Consider the following 26,949-nt stretch of genomic DNA (forward strand, 5'->3'; position numbering starts at 1 on the left):
AGGCATGACAGGACCGTTCAGATCAGCTGAAGTTGGTGTGTTGTCAAAGGGCACATTGTGAAAGAGAGATGGATAGTATTGCATGTCTTAAATGGTAGAGGAGTGAAATAAAGTGATGAAGAGTGCAGTGGGGAGTCCAGATGTGTTTTGACAGTTGATAGTACAAATATTGCCAGTAATTAGAGACTGTAAATGATAGTTTTCTTAGTGGTAGTACAAATTATGAAGTGTAAGATGTTTGGTTTTATGATGTGCACTTATACTTTTAAAACAAGAACCTAGTTGTATTAGATTTTTGAAATTATTTATTTGTAATGTGTTATTTAAAAAACGTTTTGTATTTTTGCAGGTCTTCACTTTGCCTTCCACGGTGGTTTAAGATGGGTGCATATGAGGAAGACACTCCCACTGCTTGACTATTTAAGTCCCAGGTTCCTCAGACCACCATTCACCAGCTAGCCCAACCACTGACACGGTAAGACCTGCTTGACACTTATCAATTCTCTCTCTCTGTGTCTCTGTCTGTCTGTCTCTCTCCCTCATTCTCTCTTCAAGGCCTCTTATTTCTTATGCAATTAGTATTCTCCCAGCCCTGCTCAATGCAAGGGTCACCGGTGTCACAATAGGATGGTGTCCTTGCATCAGTGAGGTGACGCAAACTGCATACTGTAGGCGTGCCCCACTTTAGTGCCTGTCTGCTCGCTGAGGGTGTGAGACAGGCTGTGAAGACCTCAGACACGCCTGGTAAATTCACTGCCAGCTGTGTTGTGAGGTGAATTTATCATCATGTGTCTGGGGCTTCTGATGAACCACTAACTATCTGTCTGTTGTGATGTTTAGACGTGAGGCTAGGTCAGTCTGCCCTGGCTCACACTCACTGTGGTATGTGTCAATAGACCACCATCCAGCAGTGTGTGGGAGCCTTGAGAACTAATGCCCATTTGATTAGCACTTTTATCAGGACCGACAGACTAAAGCTTTGTTGACATGCCTACTGTAGAGTGGAGTTACGTTGTGGTTTCAATGTTTAATTAACTTTTAGCATAACACTTACTGAGACCTCTCAATGCTCTGAAATGGTAGAATAACCAAGTAGAAAATTATTAGGTGTGAATTATATTTTAAGTAATTTGGTTATAGTGGTGAAAGATGTTTCCGTCAAAGCACCTATTGTGTTCCTTGCATGTATCTAGCTCCTCTTGCTTGAAGAGAAACTAAGATGGCCAGTGATGATGATGATAACTACTCTCTTCCTCTCCCCTCTTTCCCTCACTATAGCATTTTATCCATCCACCTCAGAGTCCTAAGAGAACACCGTCCTGATCCACCCGGGCTGCGCCACCTACGGCTACCCCCCTCCCAACCCCACCTCCATTCCCAGCCCCTCACCCAGCAGCATCATGGGGGACGTAGTCCAGATGCACTTCACCACGCCGGACTATGTGATCTTCGCCATGCTTCTGGTGGCGTCCACGTGCATCGGCCTGTTCTACGCCCTGTCCGGCGGGCGCCAGCGCACCACGCAGGAGTTCCTATTGGCCGACCGTTCTATGAGCTGCCTGCCCGTGTCGCTGTCACTGCTCGCCACCTTCCAGTCGGCCGTGGCCATCCTGGGAGCGCCCTCGGAGATCTACACCTATGGAACGCAGTACTGGTTCCTGGGAGTCTCCTACTTTCTGGGTCTGCTTATCCCCGCCCACGTCTTCATACCTGTCTTCTACAGGCTCCGCCTCACCAGCGCTTATGAGGTGAGCTCTAAGCCCTTACCTTACCTAGAGAGAGAACAGTGTCTGTGAATGATGAGGATTATGAGGAGAAGTTTGTGCACCCGTGTATCTCTGTGCATCTGTCTTGCTAGAACCCTGGTAAGGAAGGCTAGTTGAATGCAAAAACAACGTTCTCAGCATGTTGTCTGTTGAGATCCCGCCATGCTTTTTCATATTGAAACAATAGCTAAGGGTGAACCAGAGTACGTCTCTCCATTGCGCATCATTGTTTAGCAGATGAGTGTCGCTAACAACAACAGAATGTGCCCCAAATCTTCACTTGTATTGTCCTCAGAATAGACACATTCACAGATTACTCATGCTTTATGACCTGTGATAGGCTTTAACATCTCTTTCCTTCTTCCCCTCGCTCTCTCTCTCTCTCTCCCCCACCTTTTCTGTATTTTCTTACTCTGTAGTATTTGGAGCTGCGCTTCAATAAGACGGTGCGCATTATGGGGACCGTGACCTTTATCTTTCAGATGGTGTGTGTCCTTTACACTGCTGTAGTTATGTCTGTGTGTATGCTTATGTGTATTTTAATCAACCCCCTATGTTACCTCTGTTTGCTTCCCTCGAATTTTGACCATTGTTTGTCTCCGCAGGTGATCTATATGGGAGTGGTCCTCTATGCCCCAGCACTCGCACTCAATGCAGGTAAAGGGATCTGCCACATGTATTTACTACGTCATACTTTATAAAGTGGTAGAATAATAGTTGTACTGATTACATTCGGTGAGGGCTTTAGTACCTGTTCGGGCTTTATAGACGATCAATGACCGATGTGCTGTCAATGTGATCTCTGTTGGTGATGTGTGCGGTGTAGCTCAGTTGGTAGAGCATGGCGCTTGCAACGCCAGGGTTGTGGGTTTGATTCCCACGGGGGGCCAGTATGGAAAAAAAGTATGAAAAATGTATGCACTCACTAACTGTAAGTCGCTCTGGATAAGAGCGTCTGCTAAATGACTAAAATGTAAATGTAAAATGTGTGCTGTTAATACTGTCCACCTGCAGTGACTGGATTTGACCTCTGGGGGGCAGTGCTGGCCATGGGACTGGTGTGCACCTTGTACACAACACTGGTGAGTGTGTCTCTCTCTTCATCAGTGAGTTTTCAATTCAGTCATCCATCTCCCTACAACTCTGAAGGCAATTATGATACATACTGTGAACCCAGCCATATATATCTCTTGTGTCGGTCAGGGAGGGCTAAAGGCAGTCATCTGGACAGATGTGTTCCAGACCATTGTGATGTTTGCTGGCCAGCTGGCGGTCATCATAGTGGGGGCCCACCAGGCAGGGGGCATGGGAGAGGTGTGGCGGAAGGCCATGAACGGCAGCCGCATTGCTAGCCTGGAGTGAGTGTTCTCCAGTTCACCTAAAGATACTTAAAACTGTCCCTGGACCAGTTATGGAGGATATTGATACTGGTCTATGGCTCTGTGTGTAGGTATAGTGTTGTAACCCTCCTCTCCTTTGACCTGTGCTCTGTGCAGTCTGAACCCTGACCCGACGGAGAGGCACACGTTCTGGACGCTGGGGGTGGGCGGGGTGTTCCTCATGCTGGCGCTGTACGGGGTCAACCAGGCCCAGGTTCAGAGGTACCTCAGCTCCCGCACTGAGAGGGAGGCCGTCATGTAAGCATTAACATTAACACCTGGTTGAATTGGATTCAAATGAGAGATCATGTAAAAAATTTACAATTGCTCAGGCACATAATGTTAATATATGTTGTGGTGTGTGTCTCCAGGTCGTGCTACGTGGTGTTTCCCTGCCAGCAGGTGGTGTTGTGTCTGGGTTGTCTGATGGGCCTGGTGATGTTTGCTCGCTACGGTGAGGACAGCCCGCTTGATAAGGGCTACGTCAAAACCAACGACCAGGCAAGTAGGACTACTACCTCCACAACAACCTTAGGACTAGCTACCTCCACAACAACCTTAGGACTAGCTACCTCCACAACAACCTTAGGACTAGCTACCTCCACAACAACCTTAGGACTAGCTACCTCCACAACAACCTTAGGACTAGCTACCTCCACAACAACCTTAGGACTAGCTACCTCCACAACAACCTTAGGACTAGCTACCTCCACAACAACCTTAGGACTAGCTACCGCTACAACAACATTAGGACTAGCTACCTCCACAACAACACACTTAGTGGGCCCTCATACACTACCGGTCAAATGTTTTAGAACACCTACTCATTTAAGGGTTTTTCTTTATTTTTTTACTATTTTCTACATTGTAGAATAATAATGAAGACATCAAAACTATGAAATAACACATATGGAATCATGTAGTAACCCAAAAAAGTGTTAAACAAAATGTAGTAACCATAAAAGTGTTAAACAAATCAAAATATATTTTATATTTGAGATTCTTCAAATAGCCACGCTTTGCCTTGATGACAGCTTTGCACACTCTTGGCATGCTCTCAACCAGCTTCATGAGGTAGTCACCTGGAATGCATTTCAATTAACAGGTGTGCCTTAAAAGTTAATTTGTGGAATTTCTTTCCTCAATGCGTTCGAGCCAATCAGTTGTGTTGTGACAAGGTAGGGGGGTATACATAAGATAGCCCTATTTGGTGTATATTTCGGCATTTCCTGCACTTATTTGAGATCATTTCCACACTGCCACGTAGGGCTACACGATATGGGCAAACAATCTATGCCTTATTTTTTTACCAAATGTTGCAATTGCGATTTGACTTGAGATTTAGAGCAAAACACTTGGGTAAACTATTGGAATCATGGAAATAGAACGATTATTCTAATTATATAGTTAGACTATAATAGTGGGCACTTTGAATACAGTGTTTGACAACGAATGAAAATGCCAGGGAGGAGTTATTGTGACAGGGTAGGAACCAAAGTTTTGATTAAGTGTTTCCTAAGGGACCCTATCATCTTTGGCTACATTGAATGTTTTCTCTTAGATACTTAATGTACCTAACACATTCTTGCTTCGCGTATTCCTCTTTGATTTAGAAGATACTGTTGCACGAACAACATGTTGATTTAGGTCTACACCATCACTGGTATTATCAGTCTGTATAGCTAGTTACGTTTGCTTTGACTCAGTACATTTATTAGCTAGTTAGCGATTAGCATTAGCGGCTAACAAGATTTAGGCCCAACTTGATATAAAACGACAAACTAGCTGTTTGCAGATGCAAGAAACACAAACTGATAGTGTAATTATAGAAAGCTAGTGGATTTATATTAAGAAGCAAAGTGAAAACAGCATCGTTGTCATGAACCTTGTTGCATGTGCTGCATTGACCATACAGACTGAATGCAAGTGTCTCGTTGAGGAACAAGTTAACAAATGTGCTCCTTAAGTGACAGGGGGCGGGGCTAGGTCTGTGGAAAGCGGCATGGAGAGAGCGGCGAGACATGACTCAGGTAGCGAAGTAAACTACAAATGGACGTTACACATGGCGTAACACATTTAACAAACCAAACATTCAAATACCGTTATAGAAGGTAAAGTGAAAACCCAAACCGGTCCGTGCATCAATACCGGTATATCGTAAAAGACGGTATACCGCTCAGTCCTACCTCACTGCACTAGCATCCTGATGTGACTGGCTATGTGAATGTCTCTCTTCAGATCATAGCCAATCAAAGGCTTGATGTTTGAGTTGAGGCCATTGTTTGGTTTAGTTCTTCCGTAACTGTAATTTGTGAGGCTTCATTTTGGTACTTTTGATCCAGTCTAAGTGGCAGTTTCTTCCTGTTTGCAGATGGTGCTGTACTTTGTGATGGATGTGTTCAAGGACCTGCCAGGCCTCCCAGGGCTGTTTGTAGCCTGCCTGTTCAGCGGAGCTCTCAGGTACTTTACTTAACTACCACTGCTACTGGCTCTCATATGTTCGGTCTGTAGTAGTAGTCAGACATGTTTCTATGCTACATTAATGTCATAGTGTTGTAGTACACCACTTATGATACTGTTATGAATACACTACACCACGCAATTTAGCCCCAGGACATTACTCACTCAGCTTCCCTCTCTCTTGCATTGCAGTACCATCTCATCAGCGTTTAACTCCCTAGCGACGGTAACCATGGAGGACCTGATCAAGCCTTACTGCCCGGCCATGACGGAGGCCAAAGCCACGCTGCTCTCAAAGGGCCTGGGTGAGCTGCTGTTCCCTGAGTGGCCACACAGTGGCAGTGTGTATGAACAGTGGCAGCAGTCGTCATGAGTGATGGTTGTGATGACAGTAATGATGATTTTATTGAGCTTTTCGTTAAGTAACGTTGCTGGAGTATAGAGCCCACAAACCAGTTTTGACTTCACCATCCAAATACTGCTGAGTGTTTTTTAAAACTTGTGGAGTACACTTAATCAGGACTGTACTGCTATGGTCCTGACCAGTGTTTCTCTTCCTCTCTGTTTTCCCAGCATTGGCCTACGGTCTGGTGTGTCTTGCCATGGCCTACATCGCCTCTCGCATGGGCTCAGTGCTGCAGGTGAGGGACTGACACATTTCCCCTGCTGTCTTTTGCTTTAATTAATGGGTACTCCTCTACCCCACTGAATTACATTTAGCAACGCTGCACTCATTCAGTGGCTTCATAGGAGTTATGAAAGGATTATAAACCTATTATTCATTCATTCACTCTCTCACTCCCTCTCTCTCCTCCAGGCAGCATTCAGTATCTTTGGGATGGTGGGTGGTCCTCTCCTCGGCCTCTTCTGTCTTGGCATGTTCTTCCCCTGGGCTAACTCCACTGTAAGTCAAAATGCTGCCGTGTTAAGACAGGGGTCAAGTTGGCTAGCATTGAGGGATATTAAATTAGAGGACATCTGTTTTTTGTTTTTTTACTGCACAATAAAATATATGGGAAGATGCTGAACGTTTTCATCATATCTGTAGTGAATTGGAGAGATCGGTCTGATTTTGATCTAACTGTTCCTGTCTCTCTCTGTCCACAGGGTGCAATAGTAGGGTTGGTGGCAGGCCTGGCTATGGCGTTCTGGATTGGCATTGGTAATTTCGTGTCTCGTATGGCCGTGCCCACACCTCTGCTCCCCATCATCAACGCCACCACTATGCCCCTCCTCGGCAACATGACTACTGCTGTCATGACAACCCTGACTACCTCAATCACCGCTAAACCAAAGTACATTCTTTTTTTTCTTCTCCTCGTTAAAATGATGGCATTTGAACCAGTACAGCACTATCAAACATAAAGCGCTTGATTTGTATCCCATTCTATCCCACCAAATATTGTAACCATTTTAAGGATGACTGCATAAGAATGATTATATGAATCTGACCAAGTATCTGTGTTTTCCTCTCTCCAGGCCTACGGGTGTGCAGGCCCTGTACAATCTGTCCTATTTGTGGTACAGTGCTCATAACTCTACCACTGTGGTGATAGTGGGACTGATAGTCAGCCTGTTGACTGGCCCTATGAAGGAGAAAGACCTGACCCCAGGGACGGTGTACCCTGTCCTGGGGAACCTGCTCTTCTTCCTACCTGAACGCTACAGGGAGAAGCTCTGCTGTGCCACTCCACTGCCACACAAGGTAGCCCTCGGATCTATCTAGTGAATTCTTCTAATAGTTTTTGTTAGCCACACTCTGTTTTCAAAATAATTGTAACGGTATTTACTTTACTTTAATTACCATATGTTTTTTTTTGTATGTGTGTGGGAATGTTGTGCAGCCCAAAGCTATCGACACGCAGCCGTACCAGATGGCTCAGGAAAGCAACGGCGTGGCCCAATACAAAGAGGAGAAGGACGAGGAGAAGGAGGAGGAGAAGAAGGAGGAGGAGAAGAAGAAGGAGAAGGAGGAGGAGAAGAAGAAGGAGGAAGAGGAGGAGGAGGAAGAAGAGAAGGAGGAAAACGAGGAGAGGGCCACCCCTCAGCCTTCCTGCCGACTGGCTCACACAGTGCAGGAGACTGCCTTGTAACAGACCCCCCCCCCCCCCGACACAGCCCCCAGCCAAGCCCCACCACATCCAGAACCCCCCACCCCTCCTCACTGCTCAGCTCTCTCAACCCTAGGGGAGAGGACCCACGTGAGGCCAGAGAGGCAGCGGAGACCCAGTGTGCCTGGACATGACTTCCATCAAGTACCACAGGGTCAATGCAAAGGAACAGGGAGATTCACCCCTGACCCTTACTTCCTGGAAAAACTGATACACCACAAATATCTGGTGGTTTTTAAGAGTGCCAGAGTCCTCTGCTATAATGAAGAATAGTGCACTTGTGGATGGGGGTCCAGGTGTATCTTGAATTCATTGGTACCTCAACGATGGCACTGGTCAGTTTCCCTAAACTGAAGTAACTGGAAATCACTACTTATGAAACTGGAGTTTTGAGAAGAGCAAAAATGTCTGAATTGAGATGATTCCTCGATGGAGAAATACTAACGCAACACAAGTTGCAATCATGCTCAGAGCTGAGGAGAAGTCTCATTGTTGTCCAGTTAGTAGATCTAAGAGCCTGGACTGAACCAAAGGGCTGTGATTGGCATTCTGTGATTTTGTTCAATTATGAATGAAAGATTGTGGACATACGCACTAAGTTGTTCCAATGACTGTGAAAATGGACCCAAGTCTTTCTATTTATCAGAGAATCAGGTAGAGAGCAGGTAGCCTAGTGATTTAAGAGCGTTGGGCCAGTAACCGAAAGGTCCCTGGTTTGAATCCCCGAGCAGACTAGGTGAAATATGTCTGTGCCATTGAGCAAGGCACTTAACCCTAATTGCTTCTTTAAGTCGCTCTGGATAAGAGCATCTGCTAAATGACTAAAATGAAAAATGAGCAGGCAGAGAAGAGGTACTTTAGATTTAACTGTCGTTGCATATTATTTTTATAGAGAAGATTAAGCCAGTATGTCAGATTAACTATTAGAATTTTTTTAACGGAGTGGCTGCGGTTGAGTTCTCTGGAACCCTCTTCCCAACAGCTAAAGGTTCCAAGCTGTGCATGTGCGTGATTCTCTACTTTACACACAGTCTGCATTACTCGTTGGGCTGACCCCAGTGCCCAGAGAGCAGGCTACTCTGGCGAAATGGTGCTTGTTTAATAAAGTTACATCAAAGCTGAATCAATGTCTGCAAGACAACATAATGATAGTATTCTACATAACAGAACAGAATATAATTGCATAGTATAACGTTAGGCAAAAAACATCACCTCATTTTAGGCAGATTGTGCGAAGTGTCACATTTTTCTCTCATGAGGCCAAAGCTCAACAACATGCGCCACTAGGCAAAATATGTGTTTTGATTGAAAGAAAACACAGGTATGCTACAGCTTGTTAACTATAAAAACAAGAGTTGCACACTATGTATAAACTCCTAGTAATTTATTAGGTAAACCAATAATAAATGTTAATACCGTCTGCTAAAAAATTAGCTCACCACAAAATTCAAAACAACACTGTAGACTACATAACTCAAGAAGATCTAAATGCATAACCCTATAAAACTGATTGAGATCATCATGTGATCTTGCAGACATTGATTCAGTTTTGATCCAACTTAAGCCAGCACCATTCGCCAGTGCAGCCTGTTCTCTGGGCAGCTGAACGAGTAGAGCATAGACTGCGTAAAGTACAGAATCCCGCACATGCGCAGAATCTTCTAACCTTTAGCTATCGGGAAGAGGGTTCCAAAGAACTCAGATCCGCAGCCTCGGCCTTTACAAAAGAAAATCCTTTATGTCCCAGTAGACATGACGGAAAGCACAGTCTGTGTTTTAGTCGGAAGCTTTGGTTCCCAAAGCTCCTTATGTTTGTTTTCTTTACATGGCCTTTGTTTAACATTTGCCTTGCTATAGTAAATTAATAAAGAGGTAGTTAAGAGTGTTTAAATAAGGTTAACGTGCCATACGTGGCACATGGGTATATATTGAAGCTGGAGCTCAAGACATCACCTCATTTGTCATTAACTGGGATCACGTTTTCAGAGAGCGCAAGGTCATGGAGTCTACACTACTACTTAATAGAGAACCAGATAAACTGCTGGTTAGCTAGTGACATTAATGCATGTAGAATACCTTGTCCTCGCAGTCCAGTCACACTGTAGATCCCATAGTTTAATAAAGTGCCTCATTAGTAGGCAGTGTATGAATGTAGTTTCATTTTGATTACTGATCAGTGTGTAATTAGGATTGTGATACAGTAGACTTATACTGTATAGCACAAGTACAAGTATAATGATTCTCCATGTGTGTCTTGGATGTTTGTTAGCTTTACATGTATGACCTGTTGCTCGTCCACCCCACTGCTCTAACAGAGGATATTTACAGTGAAGGGAACAACTGCAGCCATTTTGATGGTTCAACAGAGTACAGTACTCAGAAATCTTAGAGTAGACTAATAGATTATGTTCTTTGGTTGTATCTTTGATGGACTTGGTTTCCTTTTGACACTTCGCTGTTTCTTGATGTTCAATGTACCAGGGGAAAAATTCCAATCACTTTAAAACAAAAAAAAGTACAATGTTTTGTAGCTTGTTTTTGTAAGTGCCCATTTTATCTAATGATGTAAATGTTTTGCCATAACAGTATCGGCGGTTGATTTAACGTTGTTATTATTATGAAGAACATTGCATTTTTTGTATTGGTCATTTGATGAATATGAAACCTGCAGTGCAGATGTTGAATTTTAATTGTCATTTGTTAAATGTTTCATTTTCATGTTTCAATGTCATTTTTGCAATCTGAAGAATTTATGTCATTCTCTGTTCAAAATCTTCATTTTGTGTTCCTCCCATGCACTGGAATACCGAAACACACTACAGAATTCAAGTCAGGGTAATGTGGTAGTACTCTGTTGAGATTATCTGGTTTATGTGTTGAGTTTGTGATTCCATATGACCTGTTTGTTCCTCAAACAGGGAGTCTACTTGTGTGTGTTGTCTCTGTGTGGTTGTATCTGTAGTTGGGGACTCCAGTGACATGCCTGTCCATCTGTCTTACTGTGGTTTGGGTTGGTCTAACTTGTGATTGACTACATAATGACTCATTCATCCCATAGCATTCTACTTTACTTGTTTCCAAAGAGCGTTTTTACGTAAAAATTCTTTAGAGCCATATTCTACCTGCCTTTTACCCTGTCTACCTTTTATGGGGAATAAAGAAACTCTGGCTATGGATGGGCATATATATATTTATTAATTTATTGTGGGGCCAATGTTATGACAGTACTGACAATGCCATGCTGTTAGGCTTCTGACACCATTGTTATCAATGACATACAGGCAAATTTGGCATAGGACCCTATGGCTATATTACAGTCCGATACAAGCAAGGAATGTTGTTCATTCATCCCCACTGAAAAATACCTCTTCTCATTCAAAGCATATAGAAAATGATGTCATCACTTCATGTTTTAATAGTTTCATTGCTAAAAGAGAGAATATATGAATTATCTATATTTCCATTGACTTCATTTCCATTTGTAGCAAATGGAACTATGTTGTGGAACGTTTCAGGGGCGACAGGTAGCCTGGCAGGTACAAGGGAAAATCTGTTGTTCTGCCCCTGAGCAAGGCAGTTAACCCACTGTTCCCCGGGCGCCGATGACGTGGATGTCGATTTAAGGCAGCCCCCCCTCTCTGATTCAGAGGGATTGGGTTAAATGCAGAAGGCACATTTCAGTTGAATGCATTGTTGTACAACTGACTAGTTATCCCCCTTTCTATATGCAAGTACCATAAAATGTTTTGTGAATGGAGGGCAGAAGTGGTCAAGTAGTTATTGTAGTACTATTTCTCAGTGTTTGCACAACAAAGCAACTTCAAACTCAACCTAACATTTTCTGTATGTTAGTGCGTAATGAAGTTGTTGTTAGGGCTATCCCTTCTTGCTGTAACATTCACAAACAAAACATTTATATTGTTCATAGAGGTTTTTTGTCCTTTTTGAATTGACATCCTGTGACCGACAAAGTTGATAAAAGTTGGTTTGATAAAGAGTCTATGTATGTTATAAGATATGACTAAATTGATTTATTTTTGTCATACCTGAAATTACTTGAAGTGTTTATCTGTAACGCTAAACTTTAAATTAAGTGAAGACCACCCCTTTCTAGGACATGTTTTGGATTAATTTACAGACCGAAGTGCTGAGATATTGTTATTCAAGATGTAAATTTACCCAATGTGGGTTTAGCACTGTGTTCTAGTAATGCTAACATCTACTCAGCACCATCGAGACCTATTCTGTTATCTTATTCTGAAGTTGGCACGGCCATCTATCTAGAAAATATGAGTTGTAGAGCGACACGTGAATATGAAGGCCAAAACGGTTGTATTGAGTTTGCTTGCACCAGCTAAATCATAGATTGGAATAAGACAATTTACCGCCTGAAACGTAAAGTTTCAAATCTGTCAACTTTTGCCTCCTAAAATGATCAATCCTGAATAGCCTATATCCATAGGATTAATACCAATTTACTATGAGATGTGTTTAGTTCAGAGTAAATTTAGAACGCACTTGGCCATGAGAGAGAAGCATGGCACTTCGTAATTTCAAAAGATAATAAATATTCTGACTCAATATTTATTATCAATATTTGTTCTTCCATTTGTATGAATTCTTCCTATTATGCATTCCAAAAAACCATAAGCAGTGGAGTTTGGTCAACTACACTGCTTTGGCTGTGCCTTCATATGATCTCTGTATTGTGATTTAATTTTTTTCATATTGTTGGATGTCATGGAAGTTGATTAGCTCATCCTAGGAGCACACTACAGAGGGGCAGCTGTGATGGGTTGGAGTTGAACTCTCATTCATTCACCAAGCAGAAAGAGATCTGTGTCCTGTTCATTATGGCATTGGGAGCCAAGTTTTTGAAAAATAACTGAATTGAGCTTCCCTTTTGGAAAAGCTCAAGTGGTACCTTTTCAGTTTGCAAACATTTTCTCTGTTTTGGACATTACTGAACACTACCCAGGTCTGTGAGCGAAGTCTTCAATAGAGGCTGAATCTGTGTGACCACCCTAGTGGGCATGATTTCTCAAGATTCAATGTTTGTAAGTGAATAAATTGTGGTAACATCCATCGTTGTTGCTCTGTTATTGAAAATAAAACATTTGATTGGACTTGTGCTTTGTCAGATGTTTTGTCTTGTGTCCTGTCCTCGGTAAGTATGCATATGGACAGTGGATACATCTACTAAATCCGTTATTGAGGAAATATCTTGTAGGTCAATTTGATAAAACAAACTGAGGGCTCGATCAGCCTTCATTTTGAGGGAGAGGGAGTGAGAGCCTTCCACTGTGTCCCAAGGGAGGGCTGTTATCACTGCAGTATCCTGTAGCCTTCATTCTCCCTGCTCCTCCTCTGATGGGTCATTGTGACTGTGTCACTGGGTCACATGCCACTCCTGTGGCGTCTCTCCGCCTGATGTTGGAACACTTACCATCCCAGCTTTGTGCCAATGACCGCACACCCTCTGTTGCCACCACACCAAGCACCTCATTCAGCCCCACTACAGTTCTTCCTTCTGGTTATATACTAATTAAAGTGGTAGACTCACAGAAGGAACGCTAACTGTTGCCAAGTATGGTTGCCTTTCAGACTGGAATGATATACTTGGGTTTTACTAATTCCAAGCAGGAAGGAAGCTAGTGGAGAGGTGCAGTTTACTAGGAACCTGTCTTAGCCATCTCTCTGGACCGAGCCATCAACCCGTCTCATACAGTAAATACTCTCTTTTTCTCTCTCTTATTGACAAAGTTGTTGAGTTGTGCCTTCCTCCCTACTCTTCTTCTCTTCCTCCTTGGCCTCCCTCTTTCCTCTCTTCCTCTGCTTAGTTCCAGCTAGGCCAGGCCAACAAGGGGAGGCTGGACAGAAAGCTTAATAAATTCCCTCAGCAATCAGTGTGTACTGGATATAATGAGCTGGAGATACAGAAACTATGTTGATTATCTCCTAACATGAAGGGAGATCAGGGTTATAGGGGTTTATTGGCACAAATATCCACATTCAGACACACCTAGAGATCTATTTGCAGTTCAAGCCAAAAGAGCCTTTAAATCAAGTTTGTTTAGTTGATGACCCTCACTTTGAGGTCACTTGGTACAGAAATAATGCCATTGGAAAATCCATGTCCTGGCATACAGTATGTGCTTGCCATAAAAAATGAGAATGTGATCATTTAAATGAAAGCGCAAACATTTTATTAACCAGTGCAACAGAGCCTCCATGCTTTATCCTCTGATCTAGACTAGAAAGTAACCTCAGTGGGAATGCTGGAACGTTGTGCATTACTGTCTGTCTCGCATTCTCACATTGTTTCACCAACATTTCTGCCCTCTCCTTTCCCTCTGTAACCCCTGCCTTAGTAGCACAACTTTGGCAGGTCTAAATTATCCATTAATATGAGAGAGGGGGGTTTATCAGACCCCCCCCCCGACAGATTTATAGAGCTAGCCTTGAACGCTGTACCGTTTCTCGTGGACCTGAGCCCATGTTGCTCAAGGGGATATGTGGTCTCGTCCATGTTACAGCCAACAAAATCTGTCTCTGTCTGCCTGAGCACAAATACTTTAAGCAGCTTAGCAATAGTCTGTTAAAACATTAGTTGGAGTTGAAATTATTGTTCCATTGTGTTTGTCACAAGTGTGTTTCTTGGTCAATAGCAGAATATGAAATGCGTGTCTACCAAAGCCACATGATTTCATTATGTCAAGGTAATGTACATTTTCTGGAAGATACTTTTTGCTAGGAGACAAGAAATTACACGCACACACACCAAAATACTGTAATATAAAGTAAAGTCTTTAAGATCACTCAACCGTGCAAGTATGTCAGATAGCTCATACAAAGCCATCACGTGATTTCGATAAGTAATTTACATCAACTTAGCAAAGTTTGTCTGCTGTGTGAATAAATGTTTACTCGAAAGCGGTCATTATTGCACAGATATGGACTAGTACTCAGGGCTCCTCAGCTGAATGCATGGTTGCCAAGTGTTCTCACAACAATCCTCCCCTTCTGTTAATCTGTCCATCCTTTCCCTCCCACCACCAACACAACTACAACACTAAAAATAAAACAATCCAGGAGACAGGGATAAAGATCAACTTTAATTAATCTTAAAGCTAAAAACACAATAAGTCACTGAAATGGTCAACATTGCTTTGAGACCCCCAAAAAAGCCTACAAAAACAACTTTGCACTCTTTGATCATAAAATATTACACACTTTTAGTGATTCATGTTTTATGCAGTGTAATAAATAAGTGGTACAATGTGCTAAGCAGAGCGATCCTTTGAGTTTGTATTTTATATCTTGATCATTGTATCTAATCGCCTTGACATTGTATGGGTTTCCGTGTTTAGCACATACTTTACATTTACATTGTTATTCACTGCAGTTTCATAAACATCACAGTTGGATATATTGGCATTTCATCGCTCCTAGTACTAAACAGATCGGTCCATGTTGACCTCTGGGGTAGGGGTCAGTGGATGTGTCTCCTTCTCCCCTGACGCTGGCGTCTGATTGGCTGACAGAAGTTCTCCTACACTCCCACAGTACAGCAAGGAGCGCATTGGCCACTTCTGTCAGGACAGGAGACATGTTCAACTATAGTTAGTCTGTATGATTATAATAAACATACCAAATTATAGATTATAGTCATATAGATAATGTAAGTATTGATGCCTACTATGGACATCCTTTTATTACACTACAATTCACTCTGATATTAACTGAATGTCTGGACATGAATTTATGACATGAAACACGAAGAGATGATGATGAACAGATTTATAAACTATGATGACCAAGGAACTAAAAAGATAAGCACCCAGGTAGTTTGATGTCACCAACCTTGACTGGGTGGAGGTAGCCCCCTGCCCTGGGGGGTAGTGTGAGTTCAGACAGAGGCCCTCCCTGGTCCAGGGTCTCAGTAAGGTGGGCGATGTAGTCGGTGGCCAGGACCAGGACGTCCAGCTTGGAGAGCTTGGTGTCACGGGGGACGGAGGGCAGGGCTGCCTGTAGGCTGTGGAAGGCCTGGCGGAGGTTACGCACACGGCTCCTCTCCCTGGCAGCGTTCTCTGGGGAGTGCTGGGACTTCATGGCCCTGCTGGGCTGCACCCCATTAACACACCCAGACCACACCTGGACCACGCAGGAGGAGCAGAGACACTTATATGATTACATGGTAAATGAGCCGTCATTTATATGGAGATAGGAAATTAGAAAAGAATGTCATAACAATGAATTTCAAATTACAGATTTAAGTTGGTACACAACATCAGAGTGCACTATAACATCAGTTTCCATACCACAAGATCTGATGTGTGAAGTTAATTTAGCAAATATGTAACGTGACGGTTCTAAATATTGTGTAGTTCAGAAATAATTCACAATGTAATTTTGTAGAGCTAATTAACATAAATGGAAGCAAGTATAGCTGAGATTGTGTAATTCAGAAAGAATTCACAATGTAATTTTGTAGAGCTAATTAACATAAATGGAAGCAAGTATAGCTGAGATGACCTGTTTCTTTTCAATTACTTTCAAGCTATATCCCTGAAGTGCCCACAAGTCTACTTTATTCCCTCCAGGTTCTGTAGAGATTTTACTTACCCACTTCTTAGGATCCCTGCGTGTGGACTGTCTGTGTCCAGGCTGCGGTGTTCTCAGACTGGACTGGTTCTGTGGATCCATCCTTGTCTGCTCTGCTGGGATGGACTTAAGATCCTCCAGCTGCTTCTCAGCCATGAAGACTTCAGGATCCCCAGCCACCTAACTGAAGACCAACCAGCCCCAAACAGATACCCAGCCACCCTACTGAAGACCAACAGAGACCCAGAGCTCGACTGCTCTTGACCGCAGCTACCCAGCCCCTCTAACAATCTCCAGTCACAGCTTCTCTGCTGCGCATCGTGGTCCACGTCCTCCCTCTCCAACCATCCCTCTCTTTCTCTGTCTCTCTTTCCCTCCCCTTGCCTTAACTGGTGAGGTAATGCAGGGATCTTCAAGCAGCCCTCATCTCCCCCGCCCACGCCTCCCCCGGGTGTGCTCTGCCAAGGGAAGCAGCCTCAGAGAAGTGGTGGGGTGTCCCAGGGCAGGATTCAGAGCTTGGGAAGCACCAGGATCTGGCAGCAGCTGGAGGTACCTCTGGTCCCGCTACCATGATGGAGAACTAGAAGGATGGTACTGCAGCTGGTACCATCATCATACTATTTTTGGCATAAAACCTTGAATGTCCCATATATTTTAGGTGTGCCCAAGACATTAGCAGAAAAACAGTATACTAATTTCATTAAAATGTTTATTAATATGATTTGTCCCGGAAATATGTATAGATCAGGATATTAGTGTCTGAAATACAAAGTGCTATTTATGTAATGCTATAACATTGTAAATAACTTGAGTAAATAAGAACAGAACAAGTGATCAAAGTAAAATACACATTTCAGTCTCTGGCAACTATTGCAAAAATAATAAAGAAAACATATCACCTGATATTTTATGCATCATTTGCTAACCACTCGGGCCTAGACTATGCCAGTAATCTGAACGAAGAACTGCCTGTGCTCTCATCTTCATAATTCAAGAACAACCTTAACAAAATTCTCTTCAATTCACTCATCAATTGATCCATTCATTATTTCCTAACTAGAATACGTTTTGGCAGCAGGCATTGGGAGGCTTTACCAGGGTTGGGGTCAATTCTATTTCAATTCAGGAAATACATTGAAATTCAAACTCTAATTCTAATTCTCTTCAATGCTTTTCAATGAGGAAAATATGGAATTTGATTTACTTTCTGAATTGACTGGAATTGAATTTGAATTGACCCCAACCCTGGACTTTACTGTATTATATTAGCTTGGTCCCAGATCTGTTTGTGCAGTCTTGCCACCTCATATGGTGGTTGTCATGCCAAAACAGCACAAACAGATCTGGGACCAGGCTAATATAATACAGTAAAGCCCAGGGTTGGGGTCAATTCCATTTCAATTCTAGTCAATTCAGACTAGGCTAGTATTATATGCCAATGGTTGTAAAAAAGCCAGCTATGGCAGAGGTCTCTCTCTCTCGCTATGGGTTTATCAAGTAACTTCTGGCACATTTCAGTGCTATCATAACACCAGTGCTAGCTGACCTAGCAACTGGTGCTGTTTGGTAAACAGGAAAGGCAGATGTGTGGACTAAAGCATCACTTCTTCCTCTTCTCCTGTGTCTTGGTGAAGTTCTGGATGTCCTGGGCCATGAGTTCTGGCTCCTCCATGGCAGCGAAGTGTCCTCCTTGGGCCATGGGTGTAAAGGTCTTCAGCTTGCGGTACATCTGCTGCACCCACAGCTTGGGGGTGTGCATCAGCTCGTTGGGGAAGCATGCAAAACCAGTGGGCACGTGTACTGGCATGCTGGGTAGAGAGGGAACGAAGAAGTGTATTAGTTTACTGAAACATAACATCTGTTTGAGTCCTTTCTACTTTAACAGCATGACTTACCAGGACAAAGTCCTTTATGTTCTGAATGTGGAGTGCCTCATGCTAGCTAGACTATTACATCACAAACATACAGTAGATATTACAGCACATACAGTAGATATTACATAGCAACAGTCCTCTCACTTTGAATGTGGCTGGTCAAGACCCTTGCTAAAGTTCTCCTTGTAGAAGCGCATGGAGGAGATGATCCAGCCAGATGTCCAGTAGATCATCACGTTGGTCAGCAGGTCATCCAGACTGAACTTCCTGCAAGGCAAGAGAGGTGCTAAAAAACAAAAGCCATAAACATGGACATGGTAATTTGACAAAGAAGCCTTTGAATACTATACTATTTTACACCAAAGGCTGTGGTTCAGGTTTAAGACGTTCTACCCGTAAGTCCTCCATCATCCAGGTTCCTGAAGTCATGGTCAGTCCAGGTGGAGAACTTCTCCAAGATATAAGCAGCAAGACCCACTGGAGAATCATTCAACCCTCGACCTACAGGAAGAGAGCAGACACATACAGAACCAGATATATGTTACAGCACAGTCTCTTATTCCTGGTCCTGGTCTATACAGAAGCAGCAGTTAAAGCGGTGTGTAGCCCCGAACGCTTCCCCTTCAAAACTTCCCCTTCCATCTCTTACCCACAGTGTCAGGCTTGGTGGCCTGGATGTGCATGTATCCTGACTCCTTGACAGACTCCACCACTAGGTTCTGCACAACGGGGTAGATGCGCTGGATGTCGTGCTCATTGAAGCCAAACATCTTGGGGAAACAGCGGCCCAGCATTATAGACAGAACCATGGGCAGGCCCGGCTTGGAGGGGGGAGCAAAGTTGAGATGCAAGCCTTTGATTATTCTGGGGCGACAAAACCAAAGAGCAAAGTAGAATCCGAGTCAAACTGCGAGGCTTCCTGACTTCATATCATTCACAGATTTACGCTTCAGAAAGTATTCACACCCCTTGACTTTTTCCACATTTTGTTGTGTCACAAAGTGGGATTAAAATGGATTTAATTGTCATTTTTGGTCAACGATCTACACAAAATACTCTATTGTCAAAGTGGAAGAAAAATTCTAACATTTATGAAAAATAAAAGTATTCACCCCCCGAGACAATAAATGTTAGAAACACAATTGGCAATGATTACAGCTGTGAGTATTTTGGGGTAAGTCTCTAAAAGCTTTGCACACCTGGATTGTACAATATTTGCCCATGATTCTTAAAAAAATTATTCAACCTCTGTCACGTTGTTTCTTGATCATTGCTAAAAAGCCATTTTCAAGTCTTGCCATAGATTTTTCAAGCAGATTTAAGTCAAAACTGTAACTAGACCACTCAGGAAAGTTCAATGTCGTCTTGGTAAGCAACTCTAATGTAGTTATTGTCCTGCTGAAAGGTGAATTGTCTCCCAGTGTCTGTTAGAAAGAAGACAGAACCAGGTTTTCCTCTAGGATTTTGCCGGTGCATAGCCATATTCCGTTTCTTTTTAACCCAAAAAAAACTCCCTAGTCCTTGCCGATGACAAGCATATCCATAACATGATGCTGCCACCACTATGCTTGAAAATATGAAGAGTGGTACTCAGTGATGTGTTGTGTTGCATTTGCACCAAACATAACAATTTGTAGTCAGGACAAAAAGTTTAATTTCTTTGCCACATTTTTTGCAGTATTACTTAAGTGCCTTGTTGCAAACAGGATGCATGTTTTGGAATATTTGTATTCTATAATCGGCTTCCTTCTTTTCACGCTGTCATTTAGGTTAGTATTGTGTAGTAGCTACAATGCTGTTGATCCATCCTCAGTTCTCATATCACAACCATTAAACTCTGTAACTGTTTTAAAATCACCATTGGCCTCATGTTGAAATCCCTGAGCAGTTTCCTTCCTCTCCGGCAACTGAGTTAGGAAGGACGCCTGTTTCTTTGTAGTGATCCAAAGCCTAATTAATAATTTAACCATGCTCAGAGATATTCAGTGTCTGCTTTTTTTTTTTTTTTTACACATCTACCAATCCGTGGCTTTTTTTGCGGGTGATTGAAAAATATCCATGATTTTGTGGTTGAATTTGTGCTTGAAATTCACTACGTAATTGAGAGACCTTACAGTTAATTGTATGTGTAGGGTACAGAGATGGGTTAGTCATTTAAAAAAATTGTTAACCACTATTATTGAACGCCGAATGAGTCCATGAAACTCATGTGATTTGTTAAGCACATTTTTACTCCTGAAATTATTTGCCATAACAAAGGGGTTGAATACTTATTGACAAGACATTTCAGCTTTTTATTTTTGATTAATTTTGAACATTTTCTACAAACAAAATTCCAATTTAACATTATGGGGTATTGTGTGTGGGACACTAAATCTCAATTTCATCCATTTTAAATTCAGGCTGTAACACAACAAAATATGGAAAGTGGTGTGAATACTTTCTGGAGGCACTGTAACTCATAAAACATGATAATGCATTCTAAATACCCTTAATGAGGGACCAAACATAATAATGTCTATGTCTCCCATGGCCTAGGCTAAGATCTGGCCATATCTCTGTGTGTCTGTCTGTCTTACTTGGGCTCCAGCTGGGCCATGTTGGTGGTGATGATCCATCCCCAGTCTCCTCCGTGAGCATAGAACTGTTGGAAACCCAGTCTCTTCATCAGCTTGTGGAACACACGGGCCGCACACACAGAGTCAAAACCTGAAACATAAACAGAATCATTCATTAGGAAAAAACGAATAAAGTCACCTAATATAAAGTTCATCTTGCAGTCACGCTTTGTTAGATTCAATGGGCTAGGCATTTACAGTGCATTTGGAAAGTATTCAGACCCCTTGACTTGTTCCACATTTTGTTACGTTACAGCCTTATTCTAAAATTGATTTAAAAAATGTTCCCCTCATCAATCTACACACAATACCCCGTAATGACAAAGTAAAAACTGGTTTTTAGACATTTTTAGAAATGTATAACAAATCTAAAACTGAAATATTACATTTACATAAGTATTCAGACCCTTTACTCAGTATTTTGTTGAAACACCTTTGGCAGCAATTACAGCCTTGAGTCTTCTTGGGTATGACGCTACAAGCTTGGCACATGTGTATTTGGGGAGTTTCTCCCATTCTTCTCTGCAGATCCTCTCAAGCTCTGTCAGGTTGGATGGGGGAGCGTCGCTGCACAGCTATTTTCAGGTCTCTCCAGAGATGTTTGATCGGGTTCAAGTCCGGGCTCTGGCTGGGCCACTCAAGGACATTCTGAGACTTGTCCCGAAACCACTCCTGCGTTGTCTTGGCTGTGTGCTTCGGGTCGTTGTCCTGTTGGAAGGTGAACCTTCACCCCAGTCTGAGGTGCTGAGTGTTCTGGAGCAGGTTTTCATCAAGGATATTTCTGTACTTTGCTCCCTTCATCTTTCCTACGATCCTGACTAGTCTCCCAGTCCCTGCTGCAGAGATGGGAGAACCTTCCAGAAGGACAACCATCTCCACAGAGGAACACTGGAGCGCTGTCAGAGTGATCATCAGGTTCTTGGTCACCTCCCTGACCAAGGCCTTTCTCCCCCGATTGCTCAGTTTGGCCGGGTGGCCAGCTCTAGGAAGAGTCTTGGTGGTTCCAAACTTCTTCCATTTAAGAATGATGGAGGCCACTGTATTATTGGGGACCTTCAATGCTGCAGACATTTTTTGGTACCCTTCCCCAGATCTGTGCCTCGACACAACCCTGTCTCGGAGCTCTACGGACAATTCCTTCGACCTCTTGGCTTGGTTTTTGCTCTGACATGCACTGTCAACTGTGGGACCTTATATAGACAGGTGTGTGCCTTTCCAAATCATGTCCAATCAATTGAATTAACCACAGATGGACTCCAATCAAGTTGTAGAAACATCTCAAGGATGATCAATGGAAACAGGATGCACCTGAGCTCAATTTCAAGTCTCATAGCAAAGGGTCTGAATACTTACGTAAATATGGTATTTCTGTTTATTTTATTTGATAAATTTGCTAACATTTCTAAAAACCTGTTTTCGCTTTGTCATTGTGGGGTATTGTGTGTAGACTGATGAGGAAAACAAATAATGTAATATATTTTAGAATAAGGCTGTACCGTAACAAAATGTGGAAAAAGTCAAGAGGTCTGAATACTTTCCGAATGCACTGTATGTGACCCTTGACCCAGCCAGGCTTCTAACCACTTACCTTTCTTATGTGGAGCCTCAGAGAAGCCGTACCCAGGGATGGAGGGACACACCACCTCAAACACAATGTCGTCTGGGTTGGAGGGTTCAGTCAGGAGGGGTATCATCCTGTAGAACTCGTAGAAAGAGCCTGGCCAGCCGTGCACCATGAGCAGAGGCACAGCAGTCACGCCCTCAGGGAGGTTCTTGGACCGCACATGGACGTAGTGGACGTCAATGCCTGATACATGGTTCAGAGGATGCTTGAATGAACCATAAGTAATTTCCTGGTGACTCAAATTGTTGTTGTTTTTTATGCAAAGTTTGACGTCGACTTAAAGTTACGTAGTCTTTACTGGCAGCCAATAAATCTGCTTGTTCAGTTTCATCTTGTTCTAAATGACAACTGATCACCACATAACTGATCTCTACACACCATCTCACCTTCGATGTTGGTTTTGTAATGTGGGTATTTGTTCAGTTTCTCCACCTGTCTCCTCCAGTCAAAATCATGTCTCCAGTAGGAGACCACGTTCTGCAGATAGTGGGAGTTGAAGCCGTAGTTGAACTGGCTGTCCTCTAGAGAAGGGAAGGATCGGGTCTGGTCTATTCTCCTGTACAGGTCCTGGGGGGAGCATTGGGTATGAGGTTCAACTAATCTTCAACTAAACACTGTTGCATAAGCCTTAACTCTCTAAGAGCAAGTTCGGACCTCCTCTAGGCCCATAATACCTCTCCTCATCTCACCTCCAACTCCTTGTCATCCATCCGGACTGTGTAGGGGCGAATGCTGACATCTTCTTCCCTGTCCGGGGGAGTCCCCTCCCCCCACCAGCCATCCTCACTCTTCAGCTGATGCCTCTTACTCCTCTGCACCAGGAAGTAGATCACTCCTCCCACCACCAGGGCTAACAGAACCTCTGTAAACATGGTGCTGCCTTCTGGGTTACCCAGTGAACAGGAGAAACAAATCAGGGATAGCAGACATGTTACCATCGATGCCCTTTATAATGCCATTCATGGTCCTTATATGTACAGTTGAAGTCGGAGGTTTACATACACCTTAGCCAAATACATTTAAACACAGTTTTTCACAATTCCTGACATTTAATCCTAGTAAAAATTCCCTGTTTTAGGTCAGTTAGGATCACCCCTTTATTTTAAGAATGTGAAATGTCAGAATAATAGGAGAGAGAATGATTTATTTCAGCTTTTATTTCTTTCATCACATTCCCAGTGGGTCAGAAGTTTACATACACTCAATTAGTATTTGGTAGCATTACCTTTAAATTGTTTAACTTGGGTCAAACGTTTCAAGTAGCCTTCCGCAAGCTTCCCACAATAAGTTGGGTGAATTCTGGGCCATTCCTCCTGACAGAGCTGGTGTAACTGAGTCAGGTTTGTAGGCCTCCTTGCTCACACACGCTTTTTCAGTTCTGCCCACAAATGTTCTATAGGATTGAGGTCAGGGCTTTGTGATGGCCACTCCAATACCTTGACTTTGTTGTCCTTAAGCCATTTTGCCACAACTTTGGAAGTATGCTTGGGGTCATTGTCCATTTGGAAGACCCATTTGAGACCAAGCTTTAACTTCCTGACTGATGTCTTGAGATGTTGCTTCAATATATCCACATAATTTTCCTTCCTTATGATTCCATCTATTTTGTGAAGTGCACCAGTCCCTCCTGCAGCAAAGCACCCCCACAGCATGATGCTGCACCCCCGTGCTTCACGGTTGGGATGGTGTTCTTCGGCTTGCAAGCAACCCCCTTTTTCCTCCAAACATAACGATGGTCATTATGGCCAAACAGTTCTATTTTTGTTTCATCAGACCAGAGGACATTCCTCCAAAAAGTATGATCTTTATCCCCATTTGCAGTTGCAAGCCATAGTCTGGCTTTTTTATAGCGGTTTTGGAGCAGTGGCTTCTTCCTTGCTGAGCGGCCTTTCAGGTTATGTCGATATAGGACTCGTTTTACTGTGGATATAGATACTTTTGTACCTGTTCTCTCCAGCATCTTCACAAGGTCATTTGCTGTTGTTCTGGGATTGATTTGCACTTTTCACACCAAAGTACATTCATCTCTAGGAGACAGAACGCGTCTCCTTCCTGAGCGGTATGACGGCTGCGTGGTCCCATGGTGTTTATACTTGCGTACTATTGTTTGTACAGATGAATGTGGTACCTTCAGGCATTTGGAAATTGCTCCCAAGGATGAACCAGACTTGTGGAGGTCTACACATTTTTTTCTGAGGTCTTGGCTGATTTCTTTTGATTTTCCCATGACATCATGCAAAGAGGCACTGAGTTTGAAGTTAGGCCTTGAAATACATCCACAGGTACACCTCCAATTGACTCAAATTATGTCAATTAGCCTATCAGAAGCTTCTAAAGCCATGACATCATTTTCTGGAATTTTCCAAGCTGTTTAAAGGCACAGTCAACTTAGTGTATGTAAACTTCTGACCCACTGGAATTGTGATACAGTGAAATAATCTATAAACAATTGTTGGAAAAATTACGTGTGTCATGCACAAAGTAGATGTCCTAACCGACTTGCCAAAACTATAGTTTGTTAACAAGAAATGTGTGGAGTGGTTGAAAAACAAGTTTTAATGACTCCAACCTAAGTGTATGTAAACTTCCAAATTCACCATACACAAAAAATGTATGCACGCATGACTGTAAGTCGCTTTGGATAAAAGCGTCTGCTAAATGGCATATTATTTTTTTCTGGCCGGCCTCTGATACCACAACAACTTTCATAGAGAATTTAGAAACATATCAATCTCTTTATTGATATACTTACAACTGACATAACTTGTTTTCACCTGACAGAAAATTAACCATGCATTATCCATACAGCAATTCTGAAAATAAATGTGTCCCTTTGGATCTTGTGATTACAAACTATAAAATATAAGTACTGAGCCCTGGAAGTTCCCTCCATGAGGACAAAACAAGCTTTTTTCTGGAAGAAGCAGATGGCAACCAGCAAAAATAGGCCTGGCATGAGATCATATCACATTAGTCCTGACATTTCATTTGATATTTATATATTTCAAATAACAGTTGGATAGGCCTACAATGGATAGGCAAAAAGTTTTAGCCTACTTAAAATATGGACGAATGCTGCTTTTCCAAAATTGTTATGTACTATTATTATTTTGTCAAAAATATTCTAGCCTTCCAGTTCTATTGATGCACCTGACCATTATCTCATTACAACAATCCAAACATCACACCTTTCAATTGGATCAACTTGCAACGTTTCATTATCCTACATTCCATAGGCTATGCCTACATTGTATGAAGGAATATCAATTAATACATTTTCGATAAGAAAAAAATATTGCCCATGAATACTTTGAGCTATTATTTTGGATTGCATTAATTGCAAGAGGAGTTAATCTCACCCGCTGCTGGTTTGTTGTTCCACAAGATGCAATGACAATTCTGCCCTCTGCCAGTTTAGTCTCGAAATGGAGACCCGTGATTCATGGGAAATGTAGTTCTTGTCTACTGGTTAAAGACATCCTCTAGTGAGTTTTCATCTTTTCCTGTTGAAAAGTGATATCCCAAGTATAAATACAGTAAAGTACATACACTAAAGGGTAAAAACATGCTTTGAACTTTGAGTAATGCATGCAAGGAGTTGGTTTGATAGAAAGTCCTCTCCCCTTGCTTGAGGTGCAATAGAGTAGACAGGGAAGCCGCCCCCCCGCCCCCCATGTCATGACTTACCTGGACTACCTATTGAGATGTTCCTTTTGTTAAGTAAATCAGGTGATAAATGAGGTGAAACGGAGACTGGAGTGCCACTTTAAGACACAACAGTGCAAACATGAGGTACAAACGCATAATAAGAGAATGATCAGATGCTTCTCCAAGCGTGGTACTGACCTGGCTTGATGAGAAGTTATTTTCAATTAAATGGAGGATGTCAGAAAATCAGGCATTCTTGATTATTAATAAAGGAACATTTGAAGACATTCAGCCAGTGTGCTTAGTATGGCAGCTTGAACAAAAGCAATATGGGGAGATATTGAAATGGAATCATACAATGCATTAAATCAAAATCTTTGAGTTATTAAGAGCTGTTGGCTGTAACGGGGGTATAAACATTTATTGAGTAACGCAATCATTTACAGAGTTAACTAAATGGCATTGGAGGCATAGCTCTTCTTTCATTAAAATAGCATGTGCGAATATCAAAAGGTCATGCTTCATTCATGTTCACTTAAACATGGTCATGTTCATTTCCCGATGTGGAAATAAAAAATAAAAATAACAAAATAAAATAAAAATCTAACCATATACGTAAATAGACATGCGTCTCTCCATCTGTTTTTAGTCCATCTTAAAACTGAAAATAAATACAAGCTCTTTAAAAGAGCTCCAGCAAATCCCTCTTCAGAGCAGCGAAGGTTATGCTCTCCATTTTCATTTTTGATTCGCACCACCCCTCCCATTTCCCCCTCCACCCTAACCCCTCCCATTTCCCCCTCCACCCTAACCCCTCCCATTTCCCCCCTCCACCCTAACCCCTCCCATTTCCCCCATCCACCCT

The 26,949-nt window shown here is 42.6% G+C and overlaps 1 protein-coding gene and 1 pseudogene across 2 annotated transcripts; one reads left to right on the forward strand and one right to left on the reverse strand.

Annotated features, from left to right (window-relative positions):
* Window positions 1-382: 382 nt before the first annotated feature.
* On the forward strand, window positions 383-7,698 carry LOC311108171 (sodium-dependent multivitamin transporter-like; the record flags this gene model as incomplete). The annotated part of the gene is made up of 16 exons (XM_084150789.1): window positions 383-475; window positions 1,279-1,748; window positions 2,186-2,251; window positions 2,372-2,423; window positions 2,781-2,848; window positions 2,970-3,124; window positions 3,263-3,403; window positions 3,517-3,646; window positions 5,517-5,605; window positions 5,798-5,910; window positions 6,179-6,246; window positions 6,423-6,509; window positions 6,713-6,900; window positions 7,085-7,310; window positions 7,450-7,560; window positions 7,600-7,698. Exons 2-16 carry the CDS (start codon window positions 1,401-1,403, stop codon window positions 7,696-7,698), a joined length of 1,941 nt encoding a protein of 646 aa, XP_084006915.1. The 5' UTR covers window positions 383-475; window positions 1,279-1,400.
* Window positions 7,699-17,700: 10,002 nt separating this feature from the next.
* Window positions 17,701-26,850, reverse strand: LOC311108478 (epoxide hydrolase 1-like; annotated as a pseudogene). The gene is made up of 9 exons (XR_014615896.1): window positions 25,796-26,850; window positions 23,126-23,316; window positions 22,823-23,003; window positions 22,401-22,619; window positions 20,774-20,903; window positions 18,844-19,058; window positions 18,588-18,695; window positions 18,339-18,480; window positions 17,701-18,128 (listed from the first exon to the last, which is right to left on the reverse strand). The product of XR_014615896.1 is annotated as an epoxide hydrolase 1-like (transcript).
* Window positions 26,851-26,949: the final 99 nt, after the last annotated feature.

Source organism: Coregonus lavaretus (assembly GCF_964263955.1).
Source record: "Coregonus lavaretus genome assembly, chromosome: 33".
Taxonomy (NCBI): domain Eukaryota; kingdom Metazoa; phylum Chordata; class Actinopteri; order Salmoniformes; family Salmonidae; genus Coregonus; species Coregonus lavaretus.